The sequence below is a fragment of the Pipistrellus hanaki genome (genome assembly GCF_964339955.1).
Source record: "Pipistrellus hanaki genome assembly, chromosome: 1".
Classification (NCBI taxonomy): domain Eukaryota; kingdom Metazoa; phylum Chordata; class Mammalia; order Chiroptera; family Vespertilionidae; genus Pipistrellus; species Pipistrellus hanaki.
The window spans coordinates 44,383,916-44,404,453 of record NC_140503.1 but is presented as its reverse complement, the minus strand read 5'-3'; the positions used below and the strand labels follow the sequence as shown (position 1 = coordinate 44,404,453).

General features: G+C 39.4%; 1 protein-coding gene across 2 annotated transcripts in view; it reads left to right on the top strand.

The window, feature by feature from the left end:
• USP3 (ubiquitin specific peptidase 3) overlaps positions 1–20,538 on the top strand; it is an 86,572-nt gene that overhangs the window by 58,571 nt on the left and 7,463 nt on the right. For both annotated transcript variants that reach the window (XM_084887275.1, XM_084887276.1), the window contains 7 exons: positions 2,851–2,932; positions 5,058–5,140; positions 6,325–6,438; positions 9,744–9,857; positions 12,006–12,152; positions 13,387–13,493; positions 13,889–13,969. In XM_084887275.1, coding sequence (XP_084743401.1) covers positions 2,851–2,932; positions 5,058–5,140; positions 6,325–6,438; positions 9,744–9,857; positions 12,006–12,152; positions 13,387–13,493; positions 13,889–13,969 — 728 coding nt within the window. The remainder of the gene's footprint in view (positions 1–2,850; positions 2,933–5,057; positions 5,141–6,324; positions 6,439–9,743; positions 9,858–12,005; positions 12,153–13,386; positions 13,494–13,888; positions 13,970–20,538) is intronic.

Below are 20,538 nucleotides of genomic sequence, written 5' to 3'. Positions count from 1 at the left end.
TGAGCAGACTTAGCATATCATTAGGATATTATGCTTTGATTGGTTGAACGGTCGACCAGACACTTAGCATATTAGGTTTTTATCATGTAGTATGTCAAAAGCAAGCTTAAATGTAAAGCCAATAGAATATTTTAAAATTGTATATTGAGAGGAAATAACTAAGTTCTTCAAGTGAAACACTGCATAGCTTTGGTTAACTAAGTCTATATGCATGTCTCTTTGACTAAATAGATTATAAAGCTGATAAGGGAAGAATTTATTTTTTTAAATCTAAACTAAAGTACTTTGTGTTTAAGAACTTTCTGGCTTGTCATCTTTTTTTGGCTTTTTTCTTTTTCAAAGCACTTCTTCTCTTAATTGGAACAAAGCAGTCAGAGCCCTATCTAGGATTGGACAAACAGATCCAAAATATTTAATTTTGTCTGAAACAGTCACAATTAACTGTGAAGTAGGAGATTCCTGCAGTAATTGATGAAATATCACTCTTTGTGTGAAGTCATTGTAAAGATCTTACTACGATGGTGCTTTGTTATAGAAGTGGGTAGCTAGCAGAATAGTTTTTCTCTTAAGTCTACTATCTAATCCCTAATAAATTAATCAGGACTAAGTCAAAGGGAAAAGAGAACATTCAGGAGCCTGCATGCATTTATGCAGTTATCAGTCTTTTATTTCCATCGACCATTTCATCATGTAAAAGATGTTACAGACCACCTTGTCTACACTTCTACTTGGCCCACGGAAACATCTACCTTGTAATCAATCCTTTTCCTGTGTTGAAAAACATTACCTACATTCATTTTTATGTTTTCAAACATAGGCTTTAGTTTATAATGGGAGCTACATTTTAAAAACTGTGATTACATTTATGTTTTACTTACCTTGAGCTTTTCTGCATATTCTCTAGAGCAGCACTGAGCACTAGAACTTTGTGTAATCAGCAGTAACCAGTATAATAGCCACTGGTCACATGTGGCTATTGAGCACCATAAAAGTGGCTAATGTGACTAAAGAACTGAATTTTAAATACTATTTAATTTTAATTTATTTAGATATATGTAGCCACATGCTGCAAGTGGCTACCATAGTGTGTGGATCTAGAGGATTTTGCTATTTTGAGACTTCCTGATGATAAATTTTAATGACTTTTGTTTTTAAAAGCTAAATGTTTTATGTAGATTAAAAATGAGCTATTAGCCATTGTCACTAAGTAGCATATGTCCTATGCTTGTGATTCAACTTCTTTACTTACAGAATTTAAAAATATATATATTTTATTGATTTTTTTACAGAGAGGAAAGGAGAGAGATAGAGAGCTAGAAACGTCGATGAGAGAGAAACATCGACCAGCTGCCTCTTGCACACCCCCTACCAGGATGTGCCCGCAACCAGTGTACATGCCCTTGACCGGAATCGAACCTGGGACCTTTCAGTCTGCCGACCGACGCTCTACCACTGAGCCAAACCGGCCTCGGCTACTTACAGAGTTTTTGAAGGAATAACAACATAGTAGTCTATGGAACTGGTCTATTCTTACCTTATAGCCACCAATACTCTGAGAGGGACATGCAGTTCTGAAGATATGTTTCCTATGAGTGTGTTTAGATTTGAAGCAACTGACTGTTATTAGATCTGATGCTCCAAAGACATAGTTCATCTGGAAATTCTGGAAAGAAATAATTTTGTATTTGCTATGGATAAGCTTAGTATTTTTAGGAGATGGGAAAGAATTGGCAGACTTAAAAGTCTGTGTTGTTTAATGATAATTTTATCTCCTGATACATAATTTTAAAGTGACCATTTGAAGATAGTACTTACTCTCTGATAAATTTAAGCAAAATATATCTTTCTTTTAAAAAATACTTTTTTATTGATTTTTAGAGAGGAAGGAAAAGGAATACAGAGATAAAAACATGGATGCGACATCAATCAGCTGCCTCCTGCACATCCCCCTAATGGGGATTGAGCCTGCAACCCGGGCAAGTGCCCTGACTGGGAATCAAACTAGCGACTTCTTGGTTCATGTGTCAATGCTTAACCACTGAGCCACATGGGCTTGGTATAAAAATATTTCTTTCATCAAGAGAAATTTAAACAATTTTAATTCAGAATTTCTGTGCTAATTATTTATTTTAGGATATCCTTTGTAGCATAGCTGGATCAAATGAATTTGTATATACCTATACTTTTTTATTATTTCACAAACTCAGATTATATCATCACCTAATATGACAAATGAATACAACATGATTTATATCTTTACCAAAATTATAAAAGAAGTAGCACAGTATTTGAGATTTATGATAAATCTTAGAATAATCTTGTCAGACCAGGGTTTTACTTTTGTTACGAGGAATGGCTGTTCTCATTTGTGAAGCTTCACCTAGGCAGATAGAGTGGTGATGGCAAGGGATTGTCCCACAGGCTTTACCTACCTGGCCAGCTTTTCTTGGAAGCACCCGGTGGTGGCTTCTTCTGGCTCATCTTGCTGAAGGAGCGTAGGGCTTTTCCAGGGAGTGGAGCTCCTCAGTTACTTCAGTACTTTGTGGGCCACAGTGGACCTACCCTGTTTCCCCGAAAATAAGACAGTGTCTTATATTAATTTTTTCTCCCAAAGTTGCGCTAGGTCTTATTTTCAGGGGATGTCTTATCTTTCCATGCGCTAGGTCTTATTTTCGGAGGATGTCTTACTTTTCGGGGAAACACGGTAATAGGTCATTCCCTCACCTGACTAAGCAGCCAGGCAAGGCTCCATACCCTAGACACTAAGAACAGCCAAGTTTATTCTCTAAAACCTGCTGTGAAATCTGTGTGTATTAATGTCTTTTTTATTGTTTGTTTGTGTTTCAATAGCTCAGCTTTCACAGCTGACAGGCATAGGAAAAGAAAACTTTTGGAAAACTCATCACTAAACACCAAGTTACTAAAAGTAAATGTAAGTAATTAAAATTTATTCAAATATAAGAATTGTTTCAGATATAGTCTGCTTTATTACATTAATGATAGTCCTTGTTCACTTTTATAAGTATACTAGAAGCCCAGTGCATGAAATTTGTGCACAGGATAGGTCCCCTCAGCCCAGCCTGCATCCTCTCCAATCTGGGGCCCCTTCGGATATCTATCTAACTGCCAGTTTAGACCTGATCCCCAAACCGGCAGTTGGATATCCCTATCACAATCCTGGACCAGTGGCTTCTAATCACTCATCTGTCTGCCTGCCTGGTTGCCCCTTACTGCTCCCCCCACCCCCCACTGGCCCAGTTGCCCCTCACTGCCCCCCCTGCCAGCCTAATTACCCCCTACCGCCCACCCCTGCCAGCCTGGTCACCCCCAACTGCACCCTCCTGCAGGCATGGTCGCCCCTAACTGCCCACCCCCCATCGGCCTGGTTGCCTCTTACTGTCCCCCCCTGTCAGCCTGGTCTCCCCCAACTGTCCCCCCCTTGCCAGCCTGGTTGTCCCGAACTTCCACCCCCTGCTGGCCTGGTCACTCCATGCAGCCTGCTGTTCAGTCATTTGGTTGACCCTCACTAACCCCCCTGTTGGCCTGGTTGTGGGCAACCATCTTGTGAGAGCATGAGGGTTAATTTGCATAGAACCTCTGTATTATATAGGATGCGTTGGATTTATAATAGAATATTTTATAAAATGTTTGCCACTTGTACCAATAATTCTTAATGTGGCTAAATACCCCAATGAGTCCAATTGACAGTGCCTTTCTTTTGTCAGGATTGCTACTGTACTCCGCCTTAGCAAGCATTTTTTTTAAATTAGTTTTATTGACTATATTGGGATGATATTGGTTAATTATATAGGTTTCAGGGGTACAATTTTATAATCATCTGTATATTGTATTGTGTGTTCACCACACCAAAGTGTTTGTTCTTAATGCCTAGTACTCACGTACCTCATTACAATGTTTCTGTAAGATCCAAAGATCCTTGCTTTCTGTTAAAGTCCCTCGTATAAAATCTATGGGTCTGAAATGTTTTTCAGAATATTTATATTAATATTCTAAAAATTAAAGTCCTAAAAATTTCTTAGGACTTCATTAATATAACTTCACCATAAAAGAATATGCTTTCTCATTCTGCTAATCATCTGTTACTAGATGTATGAGCCATTAATGGATTAGCAAAATTTTAAAATCATGAAATATTTATTTATTTTGAAACAATTTTTATTGATTTTAGAGAGAGAAACATAGATGTGAGAGAGAAACGTCTGTTGGTTGCCTCCCACATGAGCCCTGACCAGGATTGAACCCACCACCTTTTGGTAAACTGGACGACACTCCACCCAACTGAAACACCCTGGCCAGGGCAAAATCAGAAAATATTTCAATAATTTTACCCTGCATCTATCTCTCTGCTCTTGTGCTAGCTATGTATAGACACACTCTTAAAGTGTCTCTATTGGTGGAAGAAAGAGCTAACGTGTTCTCTGGCCAACTGAATTATGGTCAGAGATGCTTTGATTTGGATCGGTAGATTCACTTCCAATGTTCAGGTGTAGTATTCAGATGTCATGATGAACTTGTAGAGCTAATTAGAAAATCAAGCCTTGGTTTAAGGGAAAGCCAGGTAGTTTTTTAAGATTAATACTCTATTGCTAGAAAAATACATATTAGTTGTTTATGCATGGCTTAGCGTTAAAAGTTTGGTGACAGAAATACTTGGGTGTATACATTTTTTTTGTAACGTGTAGTAGTTTTAATAGAATCTTGTAATGGCATTAAGTCTTAATTTTTACTTCTTTTAAGGATCTTCCTGGTTTTTGCATTGTGTACTACATGGTACTTATTAATGCTGCTTTCCTCATAACCGTCCATAAGATACTCCCATTTAGAACAGTCCCAGGATTAGAAACAACCACCTAAACATGTGTAGACACTTATACAGAGAATATAAACAGGTTTTGAAATATTAATTGGACAGAAAAGGACCAATTCCAGATTGGCTTGATGTTGGAGTTTCAAATATAAGCCTTTGCTTTGCTTCGATGTTTGAAACAGTTCTTCTCTTGGCATTACTGATGGCTTCTTCTTGTCCTATTTTACAGGGAAGCACCACTGCCATTTGTGCCACTGGCCTTCGGAATTTGGGAAACACGTGTTTTATGAATGCCATCCTTCAGTCACTCAGGTAATATGACTTAAGTATCGGCTGTTAGTTTCTAGTGGAATAGTTAAGAGCAAAGTCTGTGGGTTCAGATCCTCTCTGCCATCGACTCTAATCATATGGCTTGGGGCAAGTTACCTCAGTTCCTTAGATTTCTCATCAGTAAAATTGGGGATAATAATTCTACCTCACAGGGTAATTGGGTAGTATATAATATAATTTATATAAAGTGCTTATTAGAAAAGTACCTTGCATTAAATAACTGATAGCAGTTATTATTTATTTTCTATTGCTTCTTGAATAGGCTAGAGCAGAGACCATCAAATTTCTTCTGTAAAAGGCCAAGTTAAATAAATATTTTTAATCTTTGCCTGCCACATATTCTTCTCCCCTCAACCACCCCCTCCCTCCATTTTTAAACATCTGTTTTAAAATGTAAAAGCTCACTGGCCCAGGGCCAGATATAGTGTGTGGGCTGTAGTTTGCAGACTCCTAGGCCACAAGGAACCTTGTTCAGAAAGCTTATTTGAATCATTAGTTGAGTCTTAAGTGTAGTCATAAGATTGGATGTTTAGAAGATCTTCAGAATGTAAGACAAGCAGTAAAAATAAAATGGCCAAGAAGGCTGCCCTAAGTTGTATAGAATAAATTATTTTGAAAGTTGTTTACTTTTAGATTTCAATGAGCTATCAAAAGTCAGAATAAATTATCTTCTGGAGACCACCTTGGGAATAAGGCAGAAGCCATATTTGTATTTCTTCTTAAAGGTACTGTTAGCTTATCCAGTTTGCCCAAAGAAGACATTTTAGTCACTACTGAATCCTCCTTGTTATTCTATATAGTGTATCTAAACAGTATGTTTGGTTCTATGGGTTGTTTTTATTTGAGGGAATTGTTGACCACCTACAAACACCCTGAGAAGAAAGAAATGGTGACAACCAGTTCTAAAGATGTGTGGGGAGGGGAGATTGAGGATTTTTTTGAACAGATTTTGTTTTAAGATCTTTGTTCATTTCTGCAGTCATGTATTTAAACTTAGTATAAATGTGGGAACTTAATGAAGATACCCAGTGCAAGAGAATACGTTGAGTACAATTAAAATGAAAAGTTGAGATTGTGTTTTCACAAAATCCATATGTAGGTTTCATAGAACTTTCTTTACAGTAAATGAAAAAAAAAATAATTTTCTTCCCTTCCTCTTTAAATAGTAACATTGAACAGTTTTGCTGTTATTTCAAAGAACTGCCTGCTGTGGAGTTAAGGAATGGGAAGACGGCAGGAAGGAGAACATATCACACCAGGAGCCAGGGGGATAACAACGTGTGAGTTCTAAGACTATGTCCTTTCTCGCTTTGATACAAAACAAAAGTCTCTCATTGGTGATTTCCATTGCATATGTCAGTTCACAGGCACAGACATTAAAAAAAAAAAAAAAAAAAAACTCTTCTAAAAGTTGTGTTTAAGTATCTAGCAGATAATCTTAATAATTGGTGAAATTCTTTTACATGTATTTACTTAAAAGGCAGCATAAATTTATCACTCTACTTCCTGAATTTTTGTGAATTTGGACATTCTAAAACTGATGTCTATATATGAAATACAGTTTTAGGTGTAGACCAGCATGAATATCACTAGTCTTTTGTGAATTGACTTGTCTGATATTGTTAGGTAAACCTCTTTTGGGCAATACAGTTCATTTTTCATTGACATGAGGAGGGGAAGAATTGATTAGTGATTATTGAGAACTAATATATATTCAGTGCAGCCACACACTGTTTGGGGTTTAGATGACCTATCATATTATCATGATTGTAAGGGGCACCTTTTTTCATATCTTACCATTACTGCAACAGGTCTGTGGTTTATAATCTGGTGTGTGTTTTTTTTATTTTACCCAAAGATATTTTTTCCATTGATTTTTAGAGAGAGTAGAAGGGAGAGGGAGAGACGGAGAGAAACACCAATGTGAGAGAGATACATCCATTGGTTACTTCCCTCATGCCCCCAACTAGGCCGGGAGCCTGCAACCAAGGTACATGCCCTTGAATGGAATTGAACCTGGGACCCTTCAGTACATGGGCTGATTGGCTGATCTATCCACTCAGCCAAACCAGCTAGGGCATCTGTGTATGTTTTTAATGTAATGTTTTCCCTAAGCCTGCCCATCCCATACCCACACCCCCATCCCACACATTCTAAAAAGCTGTTTTATAACCTGGCACTGTTCTGCCTAGGTGGCTGAGGGAGAATAGGATAGAACATGTTAGATGAGTATACCAGAATGGTTAGAGCCAAAATGTGGGGCAACTTTAAAACCAGGCATTGGAGAGGGATGGAATGACATCACTGGAAGTGGTGTTTTAAGAGTTTACTTTGCCTGGCCTGCATGGCTTAGTGATTGAGCATTGACCTATGAACCAGGAGGTCAAGGTTCAGTTCACGGTCAGGATACGTGCCTGGGTTGTGGGCATGATCCCCAGTAAGGTCAATGTTTCTTCCCCTCTCTCTCTCTCTCTCTCTCTCTCTCTCTCTCTCTCTCTCTCTCTCTCTCTCTCTCTCTCTCTCCCCCTCCCTCCCTCACTCCCTCCCTCCCTCCCTCCCTCCCTCCCTTTCTCCCTCCCTCCCTCCCTCCTTCTCTGAAATCAATAAACATATATTTAAAAGAGAATTCACTTAGATAACAGCATATAGGATGAACTGGAAAATGAAATAGGATGAACTGGAAAATGCCTGCATTCAGGGAGCCTCATACTCCATAGAAACTAGAAGCCCAGTGCATGAACTCATGCACAGGTGGGGTCTGGCTGGTCTGCCCTGATAGGGGTTGGGGAGCCTGATCAGGGGTGGGGCTGCTTGGGTGGAGGGACTGCAGGCTGTTGGTTGGTTGGTGCTGCTCCCTCATTGAACTTACGGTCGAACTCCCAGTCAAGGGGACAATTTGCATATTAGCCTTTTATTACATAGGATTGGGTTGGAGGGGATAGCAGTGAAATGTAGAAGAAAAAATGCATGTGCACAAAACTTAAGGGAAGAGTGAGTAGTACTTGATGCATTAACCATTTAGGGTTTAATTACAAACTGTAGAAATTGCTTCTGGCTATGTTAAGCAGAAAAGGAATTTACTGAAGGTCTAATTGATGTGCTAACCATTACTGGATAGGTAGAAAATCAGGTATGAAGTCCGGGCATCTAGAACCAAAGCCACAGTCACTCCACAGAACTTCCCCATGAAAACACTGCTTTTGCTGCCCAGTGCAGCTTGAGCTCCCACTGCTGGCACTGCTGCATCTGGGTGCATGGTGAGCTGCAGAGGATGATGTTTGCCACCAGAAAGGGTGTGGTACTGTCCCAGATTCTCTGCATCACTAACACCTGCTCAGATAAGCAGAGCCCAGGCCCTGGATCTGATTCCTGCAGTGGGGGTGGAGGGATAGGCTGGGAAAGCAAGTATCCGGACTTTCCAGCTTCCAGAGCGGGAGACGGGCTCTGACTCTCACCAAGACTAAGGTGGAGAATTCCTCAAATAAGTTCAGGCACTAAGTAAAAAATGTACTTTGTATTCCAGGGACCTACAGGATAACGGGTTGAGAAAGAAGATACTGAGATTCCCTGAGTCATCTCATCTATTAGCTATCCATGAGTATGATAGTTTATTGACAGATATAGTCATTGAAGTTGAGGAGGTGTTATCAACTTAGCTACATGCATAGATAATCAAAATTAACTGTGACCTAAACATCCATGGTTTATTTTCTCACGCAAAAGTTACAAGTTTCTATCTAGGACTGTTTTCACTCAGTCTTTAGGCTCCTTCTCGCTCTCGGTGCCATCAGCCCTGGGTGGGGCTCTCAGCCATACAGTGCAAGACGATGCTGGAGGTCTAGGCCACCAGTTCATCCTCATTCTAGCCAGAAGGAGGCAGGGAGGGTTAATAAGGACTATTTCTCTTTAAGGAAATTTCTCAGAATTTAAACACACTCAAAGTTTTTTATTCCAGGAATTTATGTGCCAAAGGGAAAAAAGTAAGTTTTATTCTTACGGAGAAGATGAGAATGGATATTGGGGGACAATAGGGAGAGTACAGAGAGCAGGTTCAGTGCATGTTGAGTTTGAAGTGGCAAGAGGACATTCAGTGGAAAATTCCTGTTGGAAGCTGGAGAAACCTGAATAAAAGTTATCATGAGAAAATGCAGCTTCTAGATTTGGATTTTTGAGAGTCATTAGTATGGAACCGAATGTTGAAGCTTTGTGGTCAGATGGACTCTCTGAGGCAGAGAAGTGCCCCTAGTGAGGGGCAAGAAGGAGAAATGAAGATTTTAAGTTTGGAAAATGTATATTCTTCAATAATTTGGTTTGTAACTTACCCATTGCTTTATTGTTCAAGGATGACTGTCTTTTGGCACAGACTTCACCATATGGTTACAAAACTAGTTTTCTCAGTAATTACTTCTATTTACATGAATTTTTGAAAGGCTTTTACTTAATTGTCAGACTTAGCTCAGAAGAGACCAGGCCCTCTTAATGTTTTTATTGTATAATTTGTTGTGAACTTTAGACAGTTGACATTATGCATTGTAATAATAGCCTCTCATTAATGCTCAGGGTCTTGTCCCTTCCTCTTTTGCAGGTCTTTGGTGGAAGAGTTTAGAAAGACACTATGTGCTTTATGGCAAGGTAGCCAAACTGCATTTAGCCCAGAGTCCTTATTTTATGTTGTTTGGAAGATTATGCCAAATTTTAGGTAAGTATTATTTAATGAAAGATATTTAAAACATTAATATTAGTCTTTATATTGTTCCTGAAACAATTTCCAGTGAAGTGGTGGTATTCTAAATAGTTAAGACTGGTTTTGCTATTTATTTATTTAAAAGAGGAGAACAGAAGTTGGATATATAGACTAGATAAATGTTTGTTTAAATAATAGATATTTGATTCTAAATTGACTACAAGGAAACTCTGAAGCTCATATTGTATATTTGGCAAATAATTAAAAAGTTAACTGAAGTTTGTTCAGTTTAACATACTAAATAATATTAAGATTTCCATATAATTCAATAAAAGGTTTTATTTAAATGTTTAAAAATGGAATTGTAAATGTCTCTTTAGTCAGAATTAGAAAATTTTCCTAGTCTTAAAAGAGACTGTTTTCTGGTAAAGATCACACATTAAAACCCATAACTTAGTTTAATAAAAATGCTGAGTGTTCTGTGATCTCATGTAGGTAAAAAATGTGTTTCCAATGGTAAAAAATAAACATTAGAATATAATATATTTTGATAAAAGAATATAAAATCATGGTGTGGTTGGAAACATTCATTAGTATACATTAGGAACATTATTTTTTTTAACATATCTGATGAAAATGCAAATTGGCATAACTACAATGTACTGACTGGTTTTTCATGATCCATTTTAGAAACATTATGATTAGATATCAGGTTATTTTGGTGAAGGAACACATATTTTTATATGTGTAGAACTTCACACATGTCCTAAAGTAGTAATAATACCTTTGAGTTATGAAAAAATAAAGGATGTTGTATTGAAAAGGTTTAAAGCATCTCCTTAGGTACATAAAGGAACTATCAACTTTCAATGAATAGTTTTGACTGTGAATGTTACATTTATTCATATGAATCTTAGAAGAAATATTTGAACACATATTGGTATTTTGTAACTAAGTAGTTCAGAAAAAGTTATAGTGCAGTGCCAAAGTGACTTCTGATTTAAGTTCCATTGATTAGGCAGACTATTTTCATAATTTCTTCTTTCCAGGAGAAATTTCAGGAAAAGGGGGAAAATATAGATTGAGGGAAACTCTGGTTGAAAGAAATTTTGTTTATGGAACCATTGCCTGGAAGAGCAGTGGAAGTTTTGACTCAAGACGAAGCCAGAAAACCTTGAGATTTAGAGGGTAGATTAAAGAGAACCTTCCATGCTGGCAAAATGTCGGCATAAGTCTTTTCCATCAACAGTTTTATGCAAGTACCTTGTATTTCATTGCTTGATTTATTTTATCTATATAAACCCTTATGACCTTCCAGTTGTATCAGCTTTATTTTCTGTCAGCCTTCATTTCTGTTTACTTGTCATTGGTCTGCATTAGTATAAGAATTCCATGTATTTCCTGTTTGAATACAGTGAAAGAAGTAACCTAAGAAAATGTTGCTATATACAATATATTCAAATTTTAGGATAGAGAATAATTGTGTATGAGTTGATGCATTTTTAAGAGTCTCATGCTCTACCAACTGAGCTAGCCGGGCACCTAGAGTCAATGCATTTTTAAAAATGTTTATTTAAAAATGTCTTTTGAATCGAGATTAGGATTTAGGTATAGAATGGTAGATGTCTTTTTAACCCTTTATAAAGTGTTTCTTATCTTTCAGCCAGTGCTTAAAAATTAGTATCTTTCAATCTAAAGAATTAGTTTTAGATTCCTTATTTCATGAGGTAGTGGTTTAGATTTAGTTTTATGGTGACGTTTAGATATGAAATTTTAACAGTTTAGCATCTCTGGACAGGCCAGTGGGATAGTGGGAAGATTCAGAGTCCATCCAGGAGAGAGACATGGGTTATAGCTCTGTCTCTGCAGGACTTTAGGCAAATCCCACCCTCACCCCCCTTTTTACCTCATCTCTAAAGTGGGTTCATTTGAGATCACTACAAGTCCAATTACCTCTAATATTTTTTATTTCCAAACAATTATTTTTCTTGCTGAGAAATTTTGTGTGTAAAACATGGAGCATGTGGGGATGAAAAGTCTCCAGGAGCCTTCCTGAGCCTGAGCTCTGAGCACCGGGTGTATCTCTGCCCCACGCTTTTCCTCCTGTGGGCTTGGCCGGGCAGGTGGAGCCTCCCCCATGACAGGTGTTTGTGTGTGTTTCAGGGGCTACCAGCAGCAGGATGCCCATGAATTCATGCGCTATCTTTTGGACCACCTGCACTTGGAACTCCAGGGCGGTTTCAATGGTGTATCCTGCTCACCAATTCTGCAGGAGAATTCTACCCTGTCTGCAAGTAACAAATGTTGCATGTAAGATTTAGTTTCCTTTGCTGTTTTAGGAGAACCTCAGATATTTCTGTTGGTGTTATTGTTTGTTAGATTTATAATGGAAGGCGGAGAGTTTTCCTTAATCTTTGCTGAAAATGTTTGCTCTTGAACTTTGTGACCAGTGGACTGGCCGGCACATGCCTCCCACTTTCAGACCAGGGGCATTTATATTTGCATTACTGGCCAGGCCTAGGAACCCTACCCTATATATTGGGAACAGTCTTTTAGATTTAAAAATTAAAACCTGGCAAGGCTGCTCTAACACTGAAAAAACAGGATGATGCAGCGATGACATGCATGGGCCCTGGCTTGTACATTTTGTAGTCAGCCCTGATTCTGACACTTATAACTGTGTGATAAAGCCAATTACTTAACTTCTCTCTACTTCAGTTTTCCACCCATAAGATGGGGAAAATGGTACTTCTGGCTCAGAAGAGTCATGTTATGTACTACTTTCTATAATCAGGGCAAAAAATGTAGCTGCCCATACAACAGCCAGATGCCTTTCTCCTGTGTGAAAAGTATGGTCACTGTGCATGCAGCGTCCCAGATTGTGAGAGGGATCTCTGACTGTCGGTTTATGCCCTATGGGGACTGGGCCTAAACCAGCAGTCAGACATCCTCCGAGGGTGCAGGCCGGGCTGAAGAGACCCCTCCCCCCTCATTTACGAATTTCGTGCACTGGGCCTCTAGTTATTCATAATATTCTAAGTGAGCTTTTTAAGTCTCACTGACCATAACATTCAGCACTTCAATTGTGAAGTCAGAACTCCCCCAGTAATTACTAAATAAGTATTACATTTCTTCTTTTCCCCCAAACCTGACAGATGACCATCTGAAAAATGGAAATCTACTTCCGATTGAGGTAGTGATTCAAAGTAAAGGAATTGAGAGCTCCCTGTAAGATGAGAGGCCGTGGAAAGACTCAAATATACAGCGGTTCCCACTTTTCTTCGGCATATAATTGTGGGGAAGGTGTTCTCTGGCCCTGAGTGTGACTCCTGTTAAGAGTGCCAAATGTCTAGTGTCGGTTAATGTTGGAAAAAGTAGTAGGTAAAGTAGTAGGTAGACAGCTTGGGGGGAAGGCCCAACAATGGCTTAACCCTCTTATTTAGAATACATTTATATAGATTGAAACTTTTTGCATTATTTTATAATTTAAATATAAATTGTTTCTTTTTTTTACTGAGATGTTTTCTTATGTGATTTTCTTTAGAAATGGAGCATCTACAGTTGTCACGGCTATATTTGGAGGCATTCTCCAAAATGAGGTTAACTGCCTTATATGTGGGACAGAATCTAGAAAGTTTGATCCATTCCTAGGTAAGACATATTTGGTATGTGGAGATAGTATATTTAAATAATTTTATTTCCTTTGAAAATTAAAACAGTGAAGATAAATCATTAAAAATACATAATTTGCCCTAGCCGGTTTGGCTCAGTGGATAGAGCATCAGCCTGCAGATTTAAGGGTCCCAGGTTTGATTCCGGCCAAGGGCACATGGCTGGGTTGTGTGCTCAGTCCCCAGTAGGGTGCGTGCAGGAGGCAGCCGATGATTCTCTCTTGTCATCTCATCATTAATGTTTCTGTCTCTCTCTCCCTCTCCCTTCCTCTCTGAAATGAAAAAAGGAATATATATATATTTTTTAAAAACAATTTTTGAAATTACTCTTTGAGTTATATGTCTTTAACAGTTGTTTTCCTATTTCCTTTTAAGACCTTTCATTAGATATTCCAAGTCAATTCAGAAATAAGCGCTCTAAGAATCAAGAAAATGGACCAGTTTGTTCATTACGAGGTAAGATATTAAATTAATGTCCTAGAATTCTTTTTTCCCTCTGAAATACCCGGGTATATTTGTAAGTTTCATCACTATGTGCTGTGTTGTTAATCACTTTAATGAATTTGTGTTGTAACTTAACAAAAATTAAACCTGGATGTCTCTTCCTGTCCAAAAAAATTCATTTTAATGAGAAGGCCTTTCAGAGATAGTAGGTCAAGCATAAAACATTTTTCACTTTTCTCTTTTAAAAGTGAAAGTTCATAACAAAACCTTTTCTGACCTAATGAAATATAATTATTCTATGGATATCCCACTGGTATCCACAGGAAGAGAGAATACTTAGCAGAGTTTTATGAATTATGGTGTTATTTATGCTTTTGTATGACAAATAGTGTGAGAAATCTGTTGGTAATACCATTGGTTAAACATAGGCCCTACTTTTAATTGCAAGAATATTAAAATTTACATTTAATTTGCAAGATTTTGAACAACTTTTTTCTTTGGTGAGTATTAACTACTTTAGTGAAGGCAAGAGCCACTATAATGACTAATTGTTCTTTTTAGTCATAGAAAGAAGAAACTAGGATAGAAAAAAGAGGACCTAGTAAATGTCCTATCATTAAGCAACTGTACACTGAAGGCAAGCAACGTAATTTCTGCCCTCAATTGTATGTTGACTAAAAGTAATTTTTTTTTCCTTCAACTGTTTCAGGGAGTATTGTCACAGTTATAGTTAGACTATAGGCCCACTGCACAAATTCGTGCATGGGTGGGGTCGGGCCGACTGGGCCCCCATCCACCCCGATTAGGGTCAGGCCTGTCAGGAGGAGGAGATGGTGGTAGGTTGGCTGGCCAGCTGGCTGGCTGGCTGGTCCAGATCAGGACCTGATCACGGCCAGGTTGCCTGGGAGGCGGGGCTGAGGGCGATTGGCCAGCCGGCCCCACCCCTGAATGGGGCGGGTGGCCAATTGGATGCCAGCAGGCTGGGGGAGGAGCAATGGGTGGTTGGCCTGCCATCCTTATCCCTGAAAGGAGTGGGGGGCTGATCAGGGGCAGAGCTGACTGGGGGTAGGGGCCTTGGGCCTATCCGGGTGGTGGGAGCTTATGGGGCAGGCCGGCTGGAGGGAGGGGCTGCAGGAGGTTGGATGGCCGGCCCCATCTCCTATTGAGGTAGGTGGGGCTATCAGGATGGGGCTGGCTGGAGGGAGCTATGTGGGGGGAGGGGAGGGGGTTAGCTGTTCACCTCGCCCTCGATTCGGGTGGGAGGCCCATCAGGGGCAGGGCCAGCCAGGGGGAGGGGCAGCGGGAGATTGGCCAGCTGGCACCACCCCTAATCAGGCCTATTTGCTGGCTGCAGTGGGCGTCATAGTGACCGGTCATTACAGTTATAATGTTCTGGTCCCTGGCTTTTAGATAGATAGATAGATAGATAGATAGATAGGAAGGTTTTGTGTTTTTTTGTTTTGTTTTGTTTTTAAAGAAGAGATTTGAAAACTGCACTGCCTTGTATGGCAACCATAGTTGCATGTGGTTATTAAAATGCAATTAAAATGACATTTAAAATTTTTTGTTGCTCACCTGCACTAGTCATATTTTACGTGTTCAAGAACCATGTGGCTATTGGCTATGGTATTCAACAGCACAGATGCAGAACATTTCCGTTATTGCAGAAAATTCTGCTGGACAGCACTGCTCTAGAATCAACTTCTCCGAGTAAAAATATAGCTGTTTGGGGAGGGGCGAGCTTCTCTGTGTCACAGGTGCATAGTGCAGCATTTGGCTCGTTAAATAGGAGCTGCAGAGTCTTGCTTGTAGAACTGTGGCTCAGGCAGTTTCTGGAAATCTCTCAGTGAATGACTGTCAAAGGCACTGAACTACTCTGAGAAACAAGAGTAAACCTGCCCTCATAGATGCTTTCAGTTCCCACCTGTGTGAGTGCGGATTGTCTCTGTTGAACAGAAGTACAGAAGAAGTTTTAAGGAAGCCCTGCCCACTCCACTTCCCCTAATATATAGGCTATTGTGTGTTTCTCTAAAACTGTTTTTGGCTTGAGATCTATTTTTTAAATATCACAATATACTTGACATCAGATATACTTTATATTTGTAGCATATGAATACAGGTGAACTTAATCTATAATAATAAAAGCATAATATGCTAATTAGACCAGACAGCCAAACAACCTTCCATCCAGACATTCTTCCTGATGAAGCCTTGGCAGGGGGGCTGAGGCAGGGGCAATCAGGCAGGCAGACAGGCAAGCATTTAGGGGTGCTCAGGCAGGCAGAGCGGTTAGGGGCCATCAGGCAGGTGAGCAGTTAGGAGCCAGTGGTCCCAGATTGTGAGAGGGATGTCCTGGAATTCGAGAGCGTGCAGGCTGGGCTGCGGGATCCCTGCCCTCTGTGCACGAATTTCATACACCAGGCCTCTAGTCATAAAATAAATATTTGAGCCGAAACCGGTTTGGCTCAGTGGTAGAGGGTTGGTCTGTGGACTGAAAGGTCCCAGGTTTGATTCCGGTCAAGGGCATGTACCTGGGTTGCAGGCACATCCCCAGTGGGGGGTGTGCAGGAGGCAGCTGGTCGATGTTTCTCTCTCATCGACGTTTCTAACTCTCTCTCCCTCTCCCTTCCTCTCTGTAAAAAAATAAATAAAATAAAAAAAATTTTAAAAATAAATATTTGATCAGTTAGAGGGAATCAGTAAAAATTAAATTATTAAAGGAATTAAAGAGCCTAAAACTATATAATCTAAATTGGATTGACTTTATTTTGAAATTTCTCCAATAAGTCTTTTTTTTTTTTTTTTTTTAGTAACATAAGGCCATTGGTTACTTTTTTTTTTTTTTACAAAGAGGAAGAGAGAGGGATAGAGAGTTAGAAATATCGATGAGAGAGAATCATTGATCAGCTGCCTCTTGCACACCCCCTACTGGGGATTTGCCCGCAACCAAGGTACATGCCCTTGACCGGAATCGAACCTGGGACCTTTCAGTCCGCAGACCAACGCTCTATCCACTGAGCCAAACTGGTTTCGGCGAAATTTCTTCAATAAGTCTTAATATTGGCATTAGTTTTTTTTTTAAAAAAATACTGTTCCTTGATATAAACATGTGGGTATATATTTAAAAAGTATTTCCTAATATTTAATAAAACCCAATAAATCCAGATAATCTTTGGTGGAAGCCCCAAGAAATACTTGTTTGTTCAGGCTTCTTTCCTTTTTTTTTTTTTTCCCCTGTGTGTCTCCTCCCCTGCCCCCAACCCTTCTCCCCAGCCCAAATTGGTCATCTTCATGGTTCTCTGTAGCTTTGCACTTATTACCCATCCCAGATGCTTCAATACCAACCTTCCTTTCTTAAGACCATCCTGGAGAGTGCATGACACAGCATAGGTGGTTAATTGGTACTACAAACAAGAAAATTGGCAGATGGAGTTAATAAACTGGAAACAAACATTTGTAATGTAAGAAAGAGTACTTGGGCAAAGTATATTAAGAAGAAAAAATGCAAATGGTCAATTTAACATCTGAAAAATGTCTCACATTTTCAAGTATAAGTAAAACAAAATTGGTCAAAATGATAGATAATAGCCGTTGTTAGTGAAAATTTTGAAAGTGGGCTCTCATATTGGTGTTAGGAGTATAAATTGGTGCAGTTTTTGGAGGGTAGTAATAATTTTTAATAGGCATTTCCTTAGACTTAGTAATTTTACTTGCAAATGTGGACAGTAACATATGTAAATGATATTCATTGGAGCATTCTTTGTTACTGCAAGACATCAGAAACAATTTATATGCCCAACAGTAGGGTATTGGGTCAATAAATTATACTATGTAGCAATTAAGAAATCTAAAGTTGATGAATAGCCCAGGCACAGAAAGATGAATACAAAATATTATAGAATAAAACACTCCATGGATGTATGTATTTTGAATTAATCCATTGTGTATGATAAAAAAGACATTAAAATTCTTGAACAGCATACACCGTCTGTTCACAGTGATTATCTTAAGGAATGGGATTCAGGAATAAATGGAATTGTGACTTCTTTTTCATGTTCTTTTATATTGTTTGAATTTTTTAACTTTTGTCACCTTTATAATTAGGTATTTATTTGAGAGGAATAAAAATATGGATTAATTTATGCATACTTCACTATTACTGCTTTGCTAAATTAAACTTACATAATATAGAAAAATGACTCAATAACTTCAACAAACCAGTTTTATTCCTTGCTTTCTATAGGAATTCTGTTTAACAGTTAATATAATGTAGAAGACTGACACTTGTGAAATATATGCCCTGAAAGCTTTGAGAATCTTAGGAGTTTAAAAAACAACCAAGACATTTTTTCCCCCTCATAAAATACAAATGAAAATTTAAGCAGCTTCTTGAGGTTCTTAATGAGATAAGTGAAGGTCAGTAGAGAGCAACAAAGCTTTGCTGAGGTGTGACTGTGGATACCTACTAGAGATAATTCACTTCCATATATAAGCTTTGAGGTGAAATTCTTATTTGTGCTGCTGCAAAATATTACTCTAGTACATTCAGGGTCAGAGTTTTCAAATATTTAAAACTAGAGGCCCAGTGCATGAAATTCGTGCACTTTTATGACGGGGGGGGGTTTCCTCAGCCCAGCCTGTGCCCTCTTGCAGTCTGGACCACGTGACCCACTGCCCTGCAGAGGGAGGCCCCGCCCTCCGCCTCAGCCTTCAGCTCGGTTGCCTGGGCCTCCCTCTTTGGGGCGATCGATCGCACAGCCCCCTGCCCCCCCCCTTGATCAGTCACCCGAAGAGGGTGGCCTGGGCCTTCCTCTGGGGGGCAATGGTGGGCCCCCCTGACCAATCGCATCACTCCCGTCTTAGCTGGCCTGGCGTCAGTGCGTGTCATAGCATGGTCGTCCGGACAGTCGTTCTGCTGTTGGGCTCTTCAATTGATTTGCATATTACACTTTTATTGTTATAGATGGCAACTGTCAAATCTATGAGTGTAGAGGAGATGCTATATTGAGGCAATCTTGCTCTTAAAGAGATGTGTGTGGATGTGTTTTCATAATGGTTTTCCTTATTACAAACAAGGAAAATTCAAAAGAGCGCAGAGAGGAAAATAAATACCCATTCCTTATAAGCCCACTGTCCAGAAATACCATGATTAAGAATATTTCTGTTTAGCCAAAACCAGTTTGGTTCAGTGGATAGAGCCTTGGCCTGCGGACTGAAAGGTCCCGGGTTTGATTCCAGTCAAGGGCATGTACCTTGGTTGTGGGCACATTCCCAGTAGGGGGGTGTGCAGCAGGCAGCTGACCGATGTTTCTAACTCTCTATCCCTCTCCCTTCCTCTCTGTAAAAAATCGATAAAATATATATTTAAAAAAAAAAAGTATTTCTGTTTAAAAACAGATTTAAAAGCTGTTTTATAAAGGGGCATCGGTTGGAACTTTTTAGGGAAAAAACTATGTTTTGTTTTTTAATCCATAGAAACCATTACAAATGGGCATTAGGTTTTCAGAAGAGCTTAGGAAGCTTTTAAAAACCCAGATGGAGGTGACTGGTAGTTCAGCACTAGCTCAGCAAGAGTGCATGATGCTGCTTCGTTGTTGAAATTCCCTCGTGGCTGCCCCGGGCACACCAGCCTTCTGACCTGATGCAGCTGACAGTGAGGCTGCTTCATTGTCTGAGTACAGTAGCAGTTGTGGGGTTCCTGAGCCTGTTGTAGCCGCAGGGAGAGGTGTGAAAAGAAAAGAAAAAAGAAAGGCTCCTAGAGGCCACCATTTTTTAAACCGAGCGCTTGAAAAACTAGGCGCAGCTTGTAGTGCTTTTTTGACATGCCTGGATGGACCTTTCATTCTGTTTTGGTTTATCACGTGGCCTCACATGAAAAGGAGGAAACTGTGCTATCTTGTGTAACTAGGCTGTGGGACCACTTTGTGGTCACCCAGTAAGTCTTAGCTTCTCAAAAAGGTCGAAGGAAGGAAAAGTTGGGAAGCAGGAAGTGCTGGGGGGCAGCGAGAAGCTAAGGGAGAAGGTGCGGAGGGAGGGGGTGGGGAAAAGGAGCAGGTGATGCAGGGCCTGGTGCTTCCACCTTTGGCTATTGTGAACAGGGCTGTTCTAACATAAATGTGCAAACGCCTGTTTGAGTCCCTGCTTTCCATTCTTTCGGGTGTAGGCTTAGGAGTGGAATTGCTGGATCATATGGTAATTCTATGTTTAACTTTCTGAGGATCCACAACACTGGTTTCCTCAGTGGCTGCACCATCTGACCTTCTCATCAGCAATGCATGAGCGTTCTAATTTCTCCACATTCTAGATAACATGTTATTTCCCATTTTTAAAAAATAATAACCATCATGAGTATAAAATGTGTCTTTTTTATTTTTTAAACTTTATATATTTTTTAATCCTCTCCCGAGGATATTTTTTTATTGATTTCATTTTTTGAAATATTTTTATTTCAGAGAGCAAGGGGAAGAGAGAGATATATACATATTGAAAGTAGTCTGGAACAGAGGATTCATTGCAGTACAGGAGGAAGACCAATAAGGTGGCCTTCTGTAATCTATGTTTATTTTCTAATAAGTTATGAT